This window comes from Plasmodium knowlesi (assembly GCF_000006355.2).
Source record: "Plasmodium knowlesi strain H genome assembly, chromosome: 7".
NCBI classification, from domain to species: Eukaryota; Apicomplexa; class Aconoidasida; order Haemosporida; family Plasmodiidae; genus Plasmodium; species Plasmodium knowlesi.
Window position 1 is genome coordinate 215,241 of NC_011908.2, and position 16,691 is coordinate 231,931.

Here is a 16,691-nt window from a genome sequence, read left to right on the forward strand (position 1 = left end):
ATCATAAGGTGTTAAGCAAAATTGACTCACGCAGTGGCCGCGTTCGAACGAATCTATTCAACAAAGGAACTAGACCGACCACTAACAATTTATGGTTTTCCTTTTGCCGAGCAGTTGTGATGAGTTCACCCTTAACAATATGAAATGGGAAAAAAAAAAAAAAAAAACACACACACACACACACACACAAAAGAGTAAGAGTAAATAACCTAGCAACAAGCGTGTATGCAAGTATCATGCGTTTCTTTGCCATTATCTAATACCCTTTCGCCAATTAGGGGCCACTTAAATGCGGAATTTCCAATTCTGTTTACGTTATTTTCGCCTTTTTCGACGAATTTTTACTCATTTTTTTTTCACGAAACTGTATTCTTCTTAAACACATGAACAAACTGAAAAATCTTTTCACCAATTTGCATTTTTTTTCAAAAGATGAAGAAGTACAACCTGGAGTTGGGAAGTAAAAAAATCATTCTGAGTTTTTTTTTTTTTTTTTTTTTTGTTCAAGACATTTGGTGAAATATTCTCCAGTTTGTATCATATTATATCCCTTTTACATAAAAAATACGACATGATTTTTTAATCATCTTAGCACATTACTCGGATCACAAGTGTTGGGTGATGTGCAATGGAGAGTACCAATGGCTGCGTGGTGTAAATATTCGCAAGATTGCAATGTAGTACTTCACGCACATTTCATCGCGAAAGTGCTTCCCTGTCGGCATATTCAAAACGGGTTTTTCCTCTCTTCAGCAATTCCAACCAACAAAGTGAAGTGAATAAAAGAAAAGTTTCTTCACTGACCAAGTATCAGCGTGAACTGATGCTAGGAATACAAATATCAACACACTTCCGTACGTATGCCTTTATCACACATATTTATGTGCGTGCGCAATTCGAGTAGTGCTTTCTCTTTATTTTAACTTTTTTTTTTTTTTTCTTTTTTTTTTTTTTAACAAAAATGTTCACGATATTTTAGGAAGATTTACCTGAACAAGTTTTAATTTTTTTTTTTTTTTTTTTTTTGCCCTTTATCCTGTAAACATTCGTGTGTTATAAATTTCTACATGAGCGTGTGTAGATATAAGAACAAATGGAAAGAGAAGAATAAAGAACGTGAAATAGGAGGATGCCATTTTTTCCCATGCTTCCTTTCAGTTGCAAAAAAAATGGAACATTTCTCACCTTGCGCAAATTAGACCCCTTCGCATTTTTGTATTTTCTTCCTTCACATGTATAGGATATACAAAAACGCATGACCTTTTCATGCACTCCAAACTGAAGGCAAAACGGAGTGAAAAAAATTAGTATGTTTTCGCTATAATTGTACACATAGGATGGAAGCATAATCCAGTCTTTTTTTTTTTTTTTTTTTTTTTTTTTTTTTTTTTTTTTTTTTTTTTTTTTACAAAAAAAAAAAAAAAAAAAAAAAAAAAAAAAAAAAAAAAAAAAGAAAGAAAAAAAAAAAATACAATAGCAGGGGAGCAGGGAGGTAAAATGAACTTTCTGCGATGTTCCTCTTTTTTAATTTTTTACTTTTTTTTCGAGTGCATCTCCCATTATGAATTTTCTTTCACGTGATAGTTACGACCATTTTGGGTGTATTCTTTTATTTTGTTTTTTTTTTGGGTTTTTACTCCCCCGTTTTTTTCACTTCTTCCGTATTTTCCATTATAAAATCCCCATTCCCCATTTTTGTGGTCCATTTTCCGCCCATTTGTTTTTGTGTGTTTTCCCAGCCCCTTCGTTGTGCCGCTTACCAATCCAGCATAACACTCGCATTCCCTTGTATCGCTGGGTAAACCCAAATGACAAATCCAACTGTAATAAAATGAAACGAGCTATAGTCGAACTAAACATAGCATCAATATATGCATGCACATGTATGTGTATGCAACGCACACGCATTGTAGCACATGATCATATGTAGACACAACAAGGGATGCGAAAAATGAAGAACTAGTCCCACGAATCATGAAGGTCTGTGTTCGGAAGCATTCGCCATGTACGTATGATCACACGCGTAAGGGGAACCCCAAACGGGGTGGGGAAATCACCTCTGCTACTGCTACACGGGGAAAAGCGTCCCTTTTTAGCCTGTGCCCACAGAATGGCTTGAAAAAAAAAAGCTTATTCGATTTGGCGTTGGAAGACAGTCTTCCTCTTGGGGTACGTAATCGACAACACCTGCGATTGGAACAGGGAACTCACCCATCAGTAGAGCAGTTACTACGCCTTGTCCTGCTAGAGTGGCTTATAGAACGGCTGATTGAAAAACTGATTGGTGGACTTGTCTTGCACGCACTGTCAGAAGTAAAAAATCGCATGACGAATTTTCTACTGCATTGCATCAAGATGTATATGCTGTGTCTTTCTAAGCTCCTTGATTTTACGAGCACCCCAGATATACGCACTTTAGGTTACGACGATAACAAAGGCATAATTGTTCATCCCACCATACATGAAGTTCCCCATAGTTACAAAAAGAAAGTGAACAATGAAGAATATACCAGTGGGACATGCAGCCTGGTCAGATCGAATAAAATAATAGAAGGGCGGCAAAAAAAGTATAAACTCCTTGTGCAAGAAAAGAATCATTCTTCGAGACTTATTTTTTCACAACAATCAAAAATACGCGAACGAGAGAAAATTAACCTCTCCCTTCATCTATTTATAGAACGGAACGAGGATCTCATTTTGGAAAATTCATCGACCGTTTTATGTGCATTTTTAAAAAAAAATGTTATATCATCAAGTCGGAGAAATGTACAAAATAGGTACCCACGTTTATATATTCATAGGATGATGCAAAATGAATTTCATTTTATTTATAGAGCAAAAGGGATAGGCTTGTTCATAAAAGAGTTTCCATCATTAAGGGGGATGCTACACATAATAATTACTTATAAAAGGAAATATCCCGTTTCCTACTTAATCGAAGAAGAGATCATCTTCGTCTGTTGCATTTTGAATACCTCTCTTGCTCAAGTGAATGGTTCTATTAGTTTATTTTTTGAAGTTTATCCACGTTTCGCAAATGCGTATACAATTAGACCATCGTATTGTACATGTAGCTACTTAGCACATAGGTGCGAAGCGGGATTGTCTGTTTTTTCCTCTATGTTGTGTTCCTTGTGCGGGGATATAGAAATATGTAAAGACCCCTCTTCAGTAGGAACTGACAAGGAGAAAAACGAATATCACGAAAAAAATGAACGTGTAAATAATCTCCACAGAGCGGGGGAAAGAGACAAACGAGACCGCACACAAATTCCATTCACCAAAAGTAGCATTAACCACTGTGGTGGTGAACTTCAGGTGGAATATCCAAAGCACTCGGATAAAACCCACAAGGTTGACATAAAAGAACGTAGAAAAAAAAAACGTGTAGCAGTTAGCAAATTGGTAGAGAAAACAAGTGGTAGAGAAAAGTCTTCCTCAAATCGGAGCGAAGACGAAAGATGCATGACCCAAAATAGGGACATGAGGAAAGGCCCCCGTTGCGCGTGTGGCAATGACGAGGGGGTCGACCAATATGAGGAAAACGAAAAAGAAAATGATAAGGATAATGACAACAAGGAGGAAACTAACAAGAGAAAAAGCGAAAACAGAAATATTAATAATCACAGGGACAGCAACAACGGGGATAGACACAACAGCGAAGACAACAGCAATAACGGTAGCGACGGTGATGAGGAGGAAAACGATGATGGGGAGGATGATGAAGTGGATGACGATGAAGACGACGCTGAAGAGGAGGATGAAGATGGTGATCGAAATGATGGGGGGGAAAAACGAGGAACCGACCCATCTACCGTTATCGCTGAACAGAGGGGCGAGCCGAACAATGAAGACGATACATGTGATGCATGTGAAAAGGCAAAAGGAAAGGAGATAAAATCGAAAGCAGATAATGTTAAGAATTGTGCTACAGATATACAGAGCGATTCAAATGAAGGAAACAAAAAAGGTAATAACGAAGAGGATGAAGAGAGCAACACGTTAGATTGTCATAATATTGCAAGGGAAGATCGAACGAATATCAACGTGGATGGTAGTTCCGCGCAAAGGAGTAGCGTGCCAGATAGGGTAAAGAAGGAGGAAAACCAAAATAGCATCAACAGGAACATGAAAAAGAACATCAATGAGGAAGAAAGTAACTCCGGAGGGGGACGCAGTGGTGGCAGGGGAGCCCACATCAACAGAAACTGCAAGAGCGGCGATGTAGGTATCGACCAACCGACCGAACAACCAGCCGAGCAACCAACCGAACAACCGACCGTCGAAACCGGGAAAAACGAGAAGGATGAAAAGAACCTCCGAATCATGAACAAGATGCTCAAAAACCTTTCGTTCATGTCATTCAACACGGGGTTGCTCGAGTACAAAATATTCGGTTTATGCATCTACCAGAACCCACCATTTATTTCCAAACGCTTGCTGCACATTCCTTATGCTTTAAAAGAAACCAATGCAGACATCATAGCGTTGCAGGAAGTATATGATGAGAAGCACGTGGAGTATTTAAAGAAACAACTGATGGCGAAGTATCCATTCTGTGCGAGGGATAATTATTGCAGTGACGTCTTTAAGGAAAAATTTGGCGATGTAAATGTCGAAAGGGAAGACGAATTCGATGAAGGCAATCGTCAGGATGGTAGAGACGGTCCAAGTAACAGAACAGCTAAAGGTAATAGTTACGAAAATGGCAAACGAACCGGAACAAGCGCCAACAACCCAAACGGAGGAAATAAAAAGGAACCGCGTTGCACAAAAAAGAAATACTTTGCTCTTCATCACGGATTACTGGTATTTAGTAAGTACCCTATTATCTACTCCTTCTTTCATGGATTCAAGCACGTAACGTATCTGGAATATTTATTCGGGACAAAAGGATTCCTAGAAGTCGTTATTGATGTCCCTTTTTTTAGTTACATTACTTTGGTGAATATGCATCTAGCTAGCGGCGCCGCAGACACAGAATCTAAGTATATTGAACGGGTTCGAGATTTCGAAATTAAGCAAATTATGGAAATAGCTAGAAATGCTGAAAAAAGAAATACCATCCCAATAATTATTGGTGATCTGAATGCTGCTCCCAATTTGTGTCCAAATAATTATTCCTCCTTCATTAAAAGGGGTTGGAAAGACGCTTGGCTCTATGCTAGAAATGTCAAAAAGAAAAAAACAAAACAACTCATAGCGAAGGCATTACCACGGCTACACAAAAAAAAACCGCGTACAATTTCTTCCAATAGTTGCCATTCATTTGGTCATTTATTCCCCAGGGTTGGTAGCAGCACCAGGGACCTGGTCAAAACAGAGTCCAAAAAGGAGGCCAAAACGGAGGCCAAAACGGAGACCAAAAAGGCAGAAGGGAAGGAACAAGTAGAAGAAAGAGAAGAAGAAAGAGAAGAAAATCATCCCATTCATAACAACCAAGAGGGAGTCAAAAATAAGGATTACGCTTACAGTAATCATTCTCTGAATTTACAAAAGAGTATCTACATTGAGAGGCCACAGTTGTATAATAAAATGGACACAATAAATGATGAACTAGGGAGTAGAAGTTCCTTGCGCGTTTGCTCCACTTTTAACTGCTCCGAAAATAACGGCAGTATAGTTTACTCCAACTCAATGAAAACTATCTCTGGCTTTTCCAAAAATTTAGAATCCTATGGTAGCATATATTATAGTAAGGGATACACCAGGGAAAAGAAGAAATGGAATGTGGATGACAATTCCGTAGAAGTCCATCCATCGGTTTGTTTAAGCAACCTCAATTTGGAGAATCACGGAAACCAAATGGACAAAATGAATGATGCGATAAATAAACACATGCAACTTACGAATGTTCTTCAAAGAAAGTACTTCGGATGCGTTTCCCATGAAATGACTGAGCATAGTAGGAGTTGTGCAGTTACAATCGTCCCCTCTAAGCGGTTGCAAATATTTAGTAGGAAAGTTGCAAAAACAGTTTCAAAGACCATCTGGAGAAGAAAAGGAAATTTTCTTCCCGCCAATTACAAAAGAGTGAAGTATCATCATAGAAAAGGACGCACCAGAGCACTTCACCAAAAAGAGCATTTTCTCCACCTCAATCAGATTATATCCAGTGGCAAAAAACACACGCTTAATGGAGTTGGCAATTGGAACCCTTTACAAAGGGGAGACATTCTTCACTGTAGCATTATCCCAAATTCCAGTACTCCCGGTTGGAAGTATAACCCTTCGGATGTAGTTCCAGAGAAAAAGAGGGGAATACATATTCCCACTGTCGAAATGCATTATAGACAAATATCCTCCATTAGTAGTGGGGGCGATGATGTGTTAGGTCATCAGGAAGGAGACCATGATATGTTAGAAAGTACAGTCCATGTGAACAAGGCACAAGATGACCGTTTTAACCACCCCACGGAGCAGACATGTAGCCTCAAGTGCTACGCAGATAAGAGAGTTAAGGAGGACAAAAAGGAGAGACAAAGGAATATACAAAGTTGCTCCACCTGTGATGTGTTCAAAAAGGAAGACAAAATGGATAATATCACAATAACCCCGAAATGCACTCTACGCACTAAAGGCGATGGAGAAAAATTGAACACCCTAATGGAGGAAGATGGCAGTGAATACCATGCCGCGACAAATATACACCACCATTATAACAGCGACCAGAATTTATTCTCCAGTGACATATCTAGTGAGAGCAACCACTCGTATACGGATCTGTATGATGATGAGGAGGAAGCCAACTGGTTCAGTGATCGAAGTTCGAATGCGTCGAGGAATGATCTACAGGAAAGAAACGAAGTGCGTGTTCCAGTCGAGATGCACCCCTGCGGAGTGGTCAACTGTATGGCAGAGGAAGGATTCACAAATAGGGAGATAATGGATAAGGTACCAGAAACAGAGACGATGAAAGAATTTCACACTTCGGGATGTAACCAACTGACTGATAAGAAATGCACAAAACGAGAAGACAAAATTATGACACACTGTGTACCACCTCTAGAAATGGAAGAAAAAGGCAGAGAGGATGAGAGTACACCCCTGATTCATGCTGAGGACACTATCCCGGTGAGAATGTCGAAAGAGAAGGGTGATGGCACCTCGAACCACACTCAAATGCACAGAGAAAAAGATTCCAAGGTGAGTGATACAATTACATTCTATAAAAATCAGTTAAATGATCATAAGGAAAAAGTACGCAATGTGGATGAGCAGTGTCCAAACCAATTGAGTACACAAAATCCTTTTAGCGCTTTTTTGAAAGAGGAATTGACGGCGATGGGGCAGACACAGGAGGAAGACTCGGTGCTGAGTGAAATGGGCACAAGAAGGGACGACAATGAAAACTGTTGCAACGGCCAGGTGGAAAATCTACCATGCACAGGTACTTACCCCTCTGAAGAAAATGCCAATATCAATACAAACGAAAAGAAGAAGAAGATTAGTAAGTTAGCCAAGAAAATAAAACAGATGAAAAAAAAAATCTTTTATAACATTTTGAGGAATTATGAAAGGCACCATGATGGCGGGGTTGAAAGAAGGACGCTCTTGAAGGGAAATAAGGGAGAGTCAAAAAAGAAGAAGCAGGAGACAGAAGAGGGGAACTCATTTATATTGGAAAATGTTAAGCGAAAAAACAAAAAAAAACATCATCTCATTCATTCCCTAAAAGAAGGGGAGCACACTGAGAAGGAAACTAACTGCAAAGGAGAGGCAACCCCAGGGGTAAATCACTCACCCAGAAGTGATGAATCCAATTCGCTGGAAAACCAATTGACGAATACGAAAGGGAAAAATGATAGCGACAAGTTCCTACACTTCACCAAAAAATGCTACAACAGTAGAACAGAAGAAGCGCTGAAAAAAAACATTTTCTATTTCATCAAAAAGTTAAAATTTAAAACGGCAAACAAATTAAAGCAGAAGTTTTGTACATGTGCAAAAAATGTAAAGGGTAATCTAGGTGAAGAAAAGAAACTTCTGCTAATGGAGAAGGAACAGAAAGGTGAATCTCAACCGCTTCACAGAACATGCCCCTTCGTCCAGAATAATTCAAACCCCCCAAGGTCCTTCAGTAGCATAAAACTGCCAGAGGATTTTATAAAAATGTGTGATTGTTCTCCGCTGTCAAAAAAGGAAAGAAATCAAAGGAGTAAAAATTATAATCGGGGAAAAGCACCGAGTAGGGAGGGTCAAGAAAATTACTCAAAGAGCAAAAAATATTTCATTTTTAAGAGAAGGCAGAAAGAGGAAAAGGATAAATATCACTTGATGGAGAATATCAATGAAGGAAGAATATCCTTGGGTAACCACAACTGTGTAAATGCCAACCTCAATTCGTCAAAAAATAAAAAATGTACACATGAGTGCAGCAGTGTACGCGGCGGAGAATCCAACCAAGGACAATTGCACAACAAGATGAAGTTTAGTATAAAAAATAAAAACTTTTTTAAATTTAGAAACGAAGAAAACATTTCTAGTGACGAATTTACATGGGACCCCCTAAATCCGCTGAATGTCATTGGGCCCCATTCCAGGTGTAACGGACTGAGATGCGATTATATTTTCTTTCCTCCCATCAGTTACAATAGGGGAAGGGGTGCCAAGGGAGGAAAGAACGGCACAGCTGAAAAAGAGAAAATTGGCCAAAAGGGAAAACTAAGTGAAGCAGAAAAGACAGATGAAGCATATAAGATAGGTGCGGTTAAATCCCAGCCAAGTGTACACATAACTGAAATGCCTGACGATGAACAACTCGTGATGGATCAGGAAAAAGCCCCAAAGCGGTCAAACAGCTTCACCGATCCAGTAGGTGATAATTGCCAAAATCAGGATTTCCCCAATTTCGTTTTGAACACGCAAAATAATGTCTTCACTGACACACGCAACGAAAGAGACAGAAAGGATCATGATCACCAGGCGAAGGGGAAGCGGTACGAAGAAACTCTTAATCTAAAAAAATCTAACGACCTAAAAATTTTGAAGCATTACTATATTAAGAGTGCCAAGATACTTTTTAATGAACCCTCTGTCATGGTCCACACGAACAGGAATCAGAAAAACTCCAATTGCTGCTACTCCTTTTGTATGAAAATAAAGAATGTACATTTTGTGACAATGTCTGACCATTATGCTATTAAGATAGATTTGAGGCTAAAGAAGAATCATAAATTTGGTCGGAATGACTAGAGAGTGGTGATATATGACATAGCATTTTAGCTAGCTGCGATTTTTCTTTGTGGTGGCATACACACTTGAGCAGTTGAGATGAGGCTCTCGACGTTTGCTCCTACCACCAGCCAGCTTTCTATGCTACGCTGTGATATGTTAGATTTAATGTTCATGTTTATGTAGACGTTGATGTTCTTTTTTTTCTATCTATGTGTCCCCACTCGTGTAACTTAATCCTCTCGTGTGCGGGGTGTCCTTTCTCCCAAATGCCTTTAATTAAATTTAATTTTATACCTCATAAATTCGCTTCATTTCTCGCTTCTTATTACTCCATCGTCGTCATTTATTTTTATTTATTTATTATTTATTTATTTTTTTGGCTAGTCTCACTTTCAATACATGCTGTGTAGCTCCATTGATGCTACATTCCGGGTGATCATCCCACACCTACCACTTGCTTCAAATTAAATATTATTAAGTTTGCAAATTGTGTTTTTTTTTTTTTTTTTTTTTTTTTTTAAGTACTCTTTAATACATTCCTTTTTGTACAGTTGGACGGTTTACACTGACGTATACGTACGTATGTGCACATGTGAGGACCACTGAACTACGCCTGCGTCTGTACCTGTGTTTTTCTGCATGTGCACCAGCTCCCGTACGCCCCATTTCTTGCACCTACTTGGATATTTTAAAGTATTTGAATAAAATAACTTATAAATAGTTCAAAACAAACCAAAATGTAAATCTCAAAGTTGACAAAATTGTTAATTAAAGGGAAAAAAAAAAAAAAAAAAAGAGGACAAAAAAGGAAAAAACAAAATGCACAAGATAACCATTTCATTTTGTGGAATCAAGCATTCGGAATAGACGGGTGTGCAAAGGGGATTAAAAACTGACAAATGGGGAGGTCACGAATTGTCGCTTTCCCAAGCGAATGGGGATGGAGCATCGTAGGCATAAGTATATGCACAGGGAAAAATACACCTGCAGTTGCTTCGCGATGTAGTAATTCTGTGCTGACAGTTTCATCGAATTAGTGAACACCAAAGAAATGCACATATTTCACACTTAAAAAAAAAAAAAAAATGAAGAAAGAAAAGAGAAAAAAGTGAACTAAACGGATGCTGAAAGGAACATGTATGGGTCATGAAATGGAGTAGAAGTGCAAAAAGATGCACCGTGTTACGGATATTCCTCGATGAATTACCACAGGGGATAATATTTTCTGATTCTACAGGAGGAGCGTTCAAATGAGATGCGTAAAGAGGTAAATTGTTGTAGAAAACATGGACATGTCCCAACCAGGTGAGCACCTAAATGCCACTTCATCTAAACCCATAAAACCCACATCGCATCCGTCTATATCATGCCAAGCGCAAGGTCCACACCTGCGATCCGGGGACAATCAAAATTTCCTTCTTCTGAAACCTGCTTATTCTTTCATACTCATCGGTATATCCTTCTTCAGCACATTCCCTTCTCGCATCTCCATTCGATGCTTTATTCCTTTCGCTCTTTTCCCCATCGAAATGAGCAGGTTTCTCCATCAGACCAACATCTCCTTTATTATGTTCATCGGTAGAAAAACTTTCATGGTTAATACCTCGGCTGCAATTCCCTCTCGATGTGCCTTCTTCAACCCGCTTGAAGAAAATGTCATGGATATACAGAAAATCGTAAATTTTCTCAAAGGCCTTTTTCTCATCCAGTTTTAGTACTTCGTACTTAACGCTAAATTGGGGGTTGTTTATTTTTTTAAGGATATTAAGGATATCCAGGGTTGCTATATTCTGCATCCCGTGCTCAGATGATGGCGTGGACTCTTCCTCTTTTGCGGTTCCATCCAGATCCCCACTGATGAGCGGCCCATTGATGGCAGTCGCATTTCCGCCCACCCTGTACAGTACCCGTCTCGATAAATCATACACAAAGGTACTTTCCTCATAGGACACAGAAATAAATTGAAACGTAAGATTCAGCAAGGTGTCACTGATTGACTTTTCTGTTTCTAGCAAGGGCACATAAAAGACGACTGCATTTTTCAGTTTGCTATTCTCAATTGCGTTTTTCTTTAATTTACATTTGGCGCTTTCTTCTCTAATGTGATTGGCGGTGGGTATTTCGTCATTCGCCTCATTTATCAGCTTCAGGCGGTCGGTGATCGAATTGCTCTTTTCCACGGGGTAGCTACTCATAGGGTTACTTCCCTTGCATGAGCTCAACATGTAGGATGTGTATGTGTATGTCTTCGATGTATAATCCTCCTCGGTGTCGTCCATTCCATCCACATCAATATAATTCTCAAATAATATATTCAGGCAAATGCTCTCCTTTACGTTTTTCGTTATCACTATTTCTTGAATATAGGCTTCTGTCGGGAAGTAGATAAGACCATTCCTCCTGTAGAAGTACTTCTTAATAGGTTCCTGATATTCATCCAATTCATTTCCTTTATGGGTAAGGCCATCCCTTTCTTTCCTCTGTGGCTGATCAACTGAGGGCTTCATTCCTTCCAAGGGGGTGATGCACTGTACAGTGTTATCATGGGGGGTTGTTCTTCGCTCCTCTTGGTGAAGCACACACAGTGATGAATCTTTCAAACTATGATTGTCCCCATCCTTTGCAGCCGACTTAGGCACATTCGCCACCAGTGACTTTTCCGTTTTATACGCTTCGTTCAAATATACGAGGTATCTATTAAGGAGGACATTCTTCAAATGAATCTGAGCCTCGTCCGTTTTTTTTTTCTGAACATTGCACTGGTCGCAAATTTTTTTCAAATCCTCGTAACTGTAATTTAAGCCCTCCTCATCGCCTTCCACAATATTGCCTAAAATTCTGTGTATGATAATATCGATATATCTCCTTATAGGGGAAGTGAAATGAATATATTTGTTCAATGCCAAGCCGAAATGATGAGTCTTCTTTTCCCCTTCTGTGTACGGGATGTATATGGCTTCTTTATAATGTTTCAAAATATTGTACTGCATGCACATGAGCTGATTACTACCCAATACCTTTTCGCAGACATTTAAAATATCGTTAATGTTGCTACTTTTTATGTTAATCATGGAATCAATTAGGATGTATGTCTTATGGTCAATAATGTGAAGGAGATTATTCTTTATCTCCTCCGAGGTGTTTTCATGTATCCTAAGGATTCCCATTTTTTTACTTTGGCTAATTTTATTGGCTACTAAAAAATTTGTTAAAATCATCATTTCTTCTATTAGCATGTGGCTTTTTGCTCTGTAATCAATTTTTTCCACGCGAATATTTTCCATGTCCATTTCTTCCAGCAGGGATTGTACTTTCTTCTTCTTCAGAAAGGCCTCCAACCCCTTGTTAAGTGCATCGTCGTCAAGATGGTTACTAAGATTGCCACTAAGGGTGTTTCCTCCCTCCGAATAACACTCCTCCAGTTCTTCCACTTGGATGGGCATACCCCTATCTCGCGCACAGGACCCATAAGTATCCTCCTCATTGAATAAAAATAACAAAGACGGCTTGGAGTTGACGCTTTTCCGTCCACTTCTCTCCTTCAGCATTTTGGACAACAGAAATAATCGAAAGATGTCGCTTCCCAATTTTATGCTCAGGTCATACTTTTTACACATTGCCTCAAAATTTGCAACAAAGGGGAAGGAACTTAATGGAAGATTCCCCCTCACTAAAATGTCTTGTTCCTTTTCCTTTATATTGTTATTGCTCTGCTGAAGGTTGCCGTACACTTCATCCAGGAAATCCTCAACCGTATCATAGTTTAGTTTCTTCTTGCTCTTGATTAAGCTCTTCATAATTTCCACATCCTTTTCATTCATTGGGATATTGTCGCTTTTTGCATTTTCGTCACTCTCTCCAATTTCCCCCTTCACGAAATCATATGGATTCGCCCGACTGCTCAGTCGGAAAAAGACGGAAAAGGACAGCTTCTCGCCCTGGGTGTTCAGAGAACAAATTTCTTCGCTCAAAATGGAAGGGAGCATGTGTATGACCCTGCAAAGTGGAGGAAAGAAAAAGTAAAAAAAATGCATTAGAACAGGTGAACATAAGACAATGGGAAGATAAACACATACGATGAATCCTACAGCCCGTTTCGCCTCTTACATTAGGTCCATGTATATTGTGTTGCACATTTTGGAAGCCACCCTATCGTAGTAAGAATCGGGGGTTACAAAAAAGGAGACATCAGAAATGTGTACCCCTATTCTATACTCAAATTCCCTTGAAGCATTTGTGTCGCTGTCGACAAATTCAATGGATAGAGCATCATCCAAATCCTTTGCAGTCGGAGGGTCTATGGTAAATATGTCCAGGTTAGTAATAATTTCTCTATTTTTAAGGAAGCTTTTTAACATGTACTTTTCGATACGCTTATTATTTTCTTGCATGTTTTTCAAGTAGGACATTTTGAGCTGGTGCTGGAGGATAGGTGGGGGTTCTCTTCCTCGATGTACTACTCCCCCCAATGATACTTCCCCCCTTCCATAGCTTTCCTCACCCTGCGCTCTCGACGCAGAAGACTGGCGGTTGGCCAAAGCTACCAGGACTTTGTCGCTCACCCCCATTTTGCTCTTCAAATAAGACATATCACTCCTCTCATAAATGTGAAAATGTATTTTGTAAAAATGAATAAAAAAATAAATGACTCCTAAAAAGTTTTTTTCATTTCCTAAAATGGTAGTAATACTTCCATATGGATTCATCTGGTGTGTGTCCCATTTTTTAAACTTCACCAGGAGGTACAGATTTATTTTCTTTTTCTTCAAATAGTGCACTAATCTATTTAAAATGCAACTAGAACCATCGTATATGAAGCATGGTAATCTAGGGTCAACGGGTTGTACCTTGGCGCACAAGAGGGCGTTTTCTCCCTGGCCTTTTTTGGCCTTCTTCCTGGGTGGAAGTTCTTCATGATTGGGATCACACACCATATTACTTCCTTCCCTTTTGTGCGTTTTTACATTCTGAGGATTGCTCAACAAGTTTTCACTTTTCAACTGTGGAGCTCCCTTCCTGCCAAAAGTGTTGTTTATGCTTTTGTTAATATTTAAATAATTCAAGGTACACACAATTGGACAATTTTTCCGTTCAACGATGTTAACGACTCTACAAAAATGTTCCGTTTTTTCTTCATCCTTTTCGCTTCCCGAGATGGTACTCTCTTGACTCGCTTCGAGAATCTCTTCTTCATTTTCTAAATCTCCTGATCTCTTGATTTTTCTTCGAGCCGTGTAGGCATACACTACATCGTCGTTCAGTGCTCTGTTACGGTTAATATATCCATGAATGTTAAAAATATCCTTTTTCAAAGAACCGAAAGGTTCTTCTTCACTAATCACAATACACTTGCTCGTATCATAAGGGGATACACATAATACTCCTTTGAATAATTTATTTTTAAAAATTTTCTCTCTATTTTTCTGTAGCTGTAAAACTTTTTTTATCTTTTCGCTATCCCAATATTGTTCATATTCCACATCGACGTAATTTTTATCAGCTGCTTCGGCATCTACTTGGCATTCGCCCTTTGCATTTTTTACCTTCTCCAATTTGGGATCAAAAGGAATATTCTCTTTATTGTCTTTCCCATTTGGTGAATCTCTCATTAACTTATTTTTATCATTATAGCGGAGGTATGACAGCTGTTTATTTGTGTGATTTCCATTTGGGCTCAGAGAGCTTTTACATTTAAGGCTTCCTCTTTCCCGTTCGTTTTTGTCAGCGCCTTTTGTTTCCACCCCTTCTTCTGTTCTGTTTGACATTCCGTCCAGTGAATCTCCTTCTCTATCCTGATGGGGCATTTTTTCTTCTTGTCCTCCGTCCTTTTTTTCTCCCTTGAATTTGGATCCCCTGGACTGTAAGGGAGCTTTTGCCAAAACTGCACTCCACTTTGCGGGTGAGCCTTCCCCTTGCCGATCCCTACCGACTTTACTGTATCCACTAACATGCCCATCCTTAACCTTCAAATACACATCCTTACTTTTTAAATAGTTATTTTTTATCTTTAGATATTCTTCCCCCTTGATAACTTTACCTTTCCCACTTTGAATATCCCGTTGGAGGTTTAATCGTTCCGCTACTTTTTCTTTCCAAGTTGTGTCTCTCCTTTCGTGCAATTTATCTGATACGCCCACTTTTTCTTCACTTCGGTTTTCACTAAACCCAGGGTGCCTTTTCATGGGGACTTCTTTTCCACTTGCCTCCCGCAGGCCTTCCTCTAAGGGGGCACCTCCTCCTGCCTCTCCTCTATCAATGAAATCATCTGACAAACGCTCCCCATGGTACCCTAACTTAACATTCTTCTGTTTTATTTTTTCATACACATTTTTGTAAAACTGTTTACTTTTATCCGTCTTGATGTCCTTCAAGGAGGGACTGCTCTCTTTTGTCTGTTCCTTCCCCGGGGCACACGACTGCTCCGGTTCAGTTGGGGGATACTTCGAACTCCCCCCTCCATCAGGACGGGACGCCCTCCCCTCCAACTTTACTTTCTTCACAATTCTTATATTTTCATAGATTTTCGTGTAAAAACAACATCTTCTAGCATTTTTAAAAAAAAACATGTTCTACTTTTTGTCTCTTTTACACTGTTGTTTTGTATAACTAATATCATTTTGTTTCGCATGTAGATACATGTAGAAGCGCACAGGGTGTTGGGCTCAGTTGCCTTCCTCTGGGAGCTTTCTACAGGAGTGCACGGTGAGGAGCGCGCAAGTTCAATTGGTAAACGTGCGAGATTCCCTCTAAAACGACAATAGTAAAACTCACAGAGGAATTTCTCCAACTTGTCAAATTATTCCCTTCTCGTTGTGGTGAAAAGGCATGTTTTAATAAATACTCCCTTAAAATTCCACTACTCCCACAGCGCAATTGCTTACAAATACACATAAAAGGAACCACTTCTGGGAAAAACTAAACAAAAGGTGAACATTGCAGGGGGATAGAAATGACGCTTTTGTTCTACCTTAATTAAAATGCTACTTCTATTCATTTTCTTCTGTCATTCTTCAGAAAACAACATTTCCTGAGGACTTTAAAAAAATCATTAATTTGTATTTGTTTGGCTAACCTACTAAGGTTACATTTTTTTTTTTTTTTTTTTTTTTTTTTTTAGCAACATATGTATCATATTGGTGAGTTCCTTCTTTGCCTTCTCTCCTTTCCACAACATTAGTACAACCTTTTATGCATTGTGAAATTTTTTTTTTCTTCTACGAGGTTCATTTGAACACAATTTCCGCAGTGCAGTAAATTCGCAGAAACATACAAGTGTACATTTTGGGAAATTTTTTTTTTTTTTTCTGCCCATGTGTTGCGTGCATAAAGGCACATATGGGGTGATCCTCCCAAGTTAACCGAATGTTGTGTATTTTTATCAATACACAGGGGAAATGCACATAATTGACGTGTCAAATTTTGACATAATCTTTTTCTTACCACAGACGATTATATGTAAAAGGAAAAAAAAAAAAAAAAAAAAAAAAAAAAATTCCCTGGGTGATAAATTTTAC

At 38.9% G+C, this 16,691-nt stretch overlaps 2 protein-coding genes across 2 annotated transcripts; one reads left to right on the forward strand and one right to left on the reverse strand.

Annotated features, from left to right (window-relative positions):
• Positions 1-1,974: 1,974 nt before the first annotated feature.
• Positions 1,975-9,195, forward strand: PKNH_0703700 (conserved Plasmodium protein, unknown function; the record flags this gene model as incomplete). The annotated part of the gene is made up of 1 exon (XM_002258295.1): positions 1,975-9,195. One exon carries the CDS (start codon positions 1,975-1,977, stop codon positions 9,193-9,195), a length of 7,221 nt encoding a protein of 2,406 aa, XP_002258331.1.
• A 1,346-nt stretch (positions 9,196-10,541) lies between these two features.
• PKNH_0703800 (exoribonuclease II, putative) lies at positions 10,542-15,743 on the reverse strand (the record flags this gene model as incomplete). Its single annotated transcript, XM_002258296.1, has 2 exons — positions 10,542-13,173; positions 13,285-15,743. The coding sequence occupies 2 exons, from the start codon at positions 15,741-15,743 to the stop codon at positions 10,542-10,544; spliced, it is 5,091 nt and encodes a 1,696-aa protein (XP_002258332.1).
• Positions 15,744-16,691: the final 948 nt, after the last annotated feature.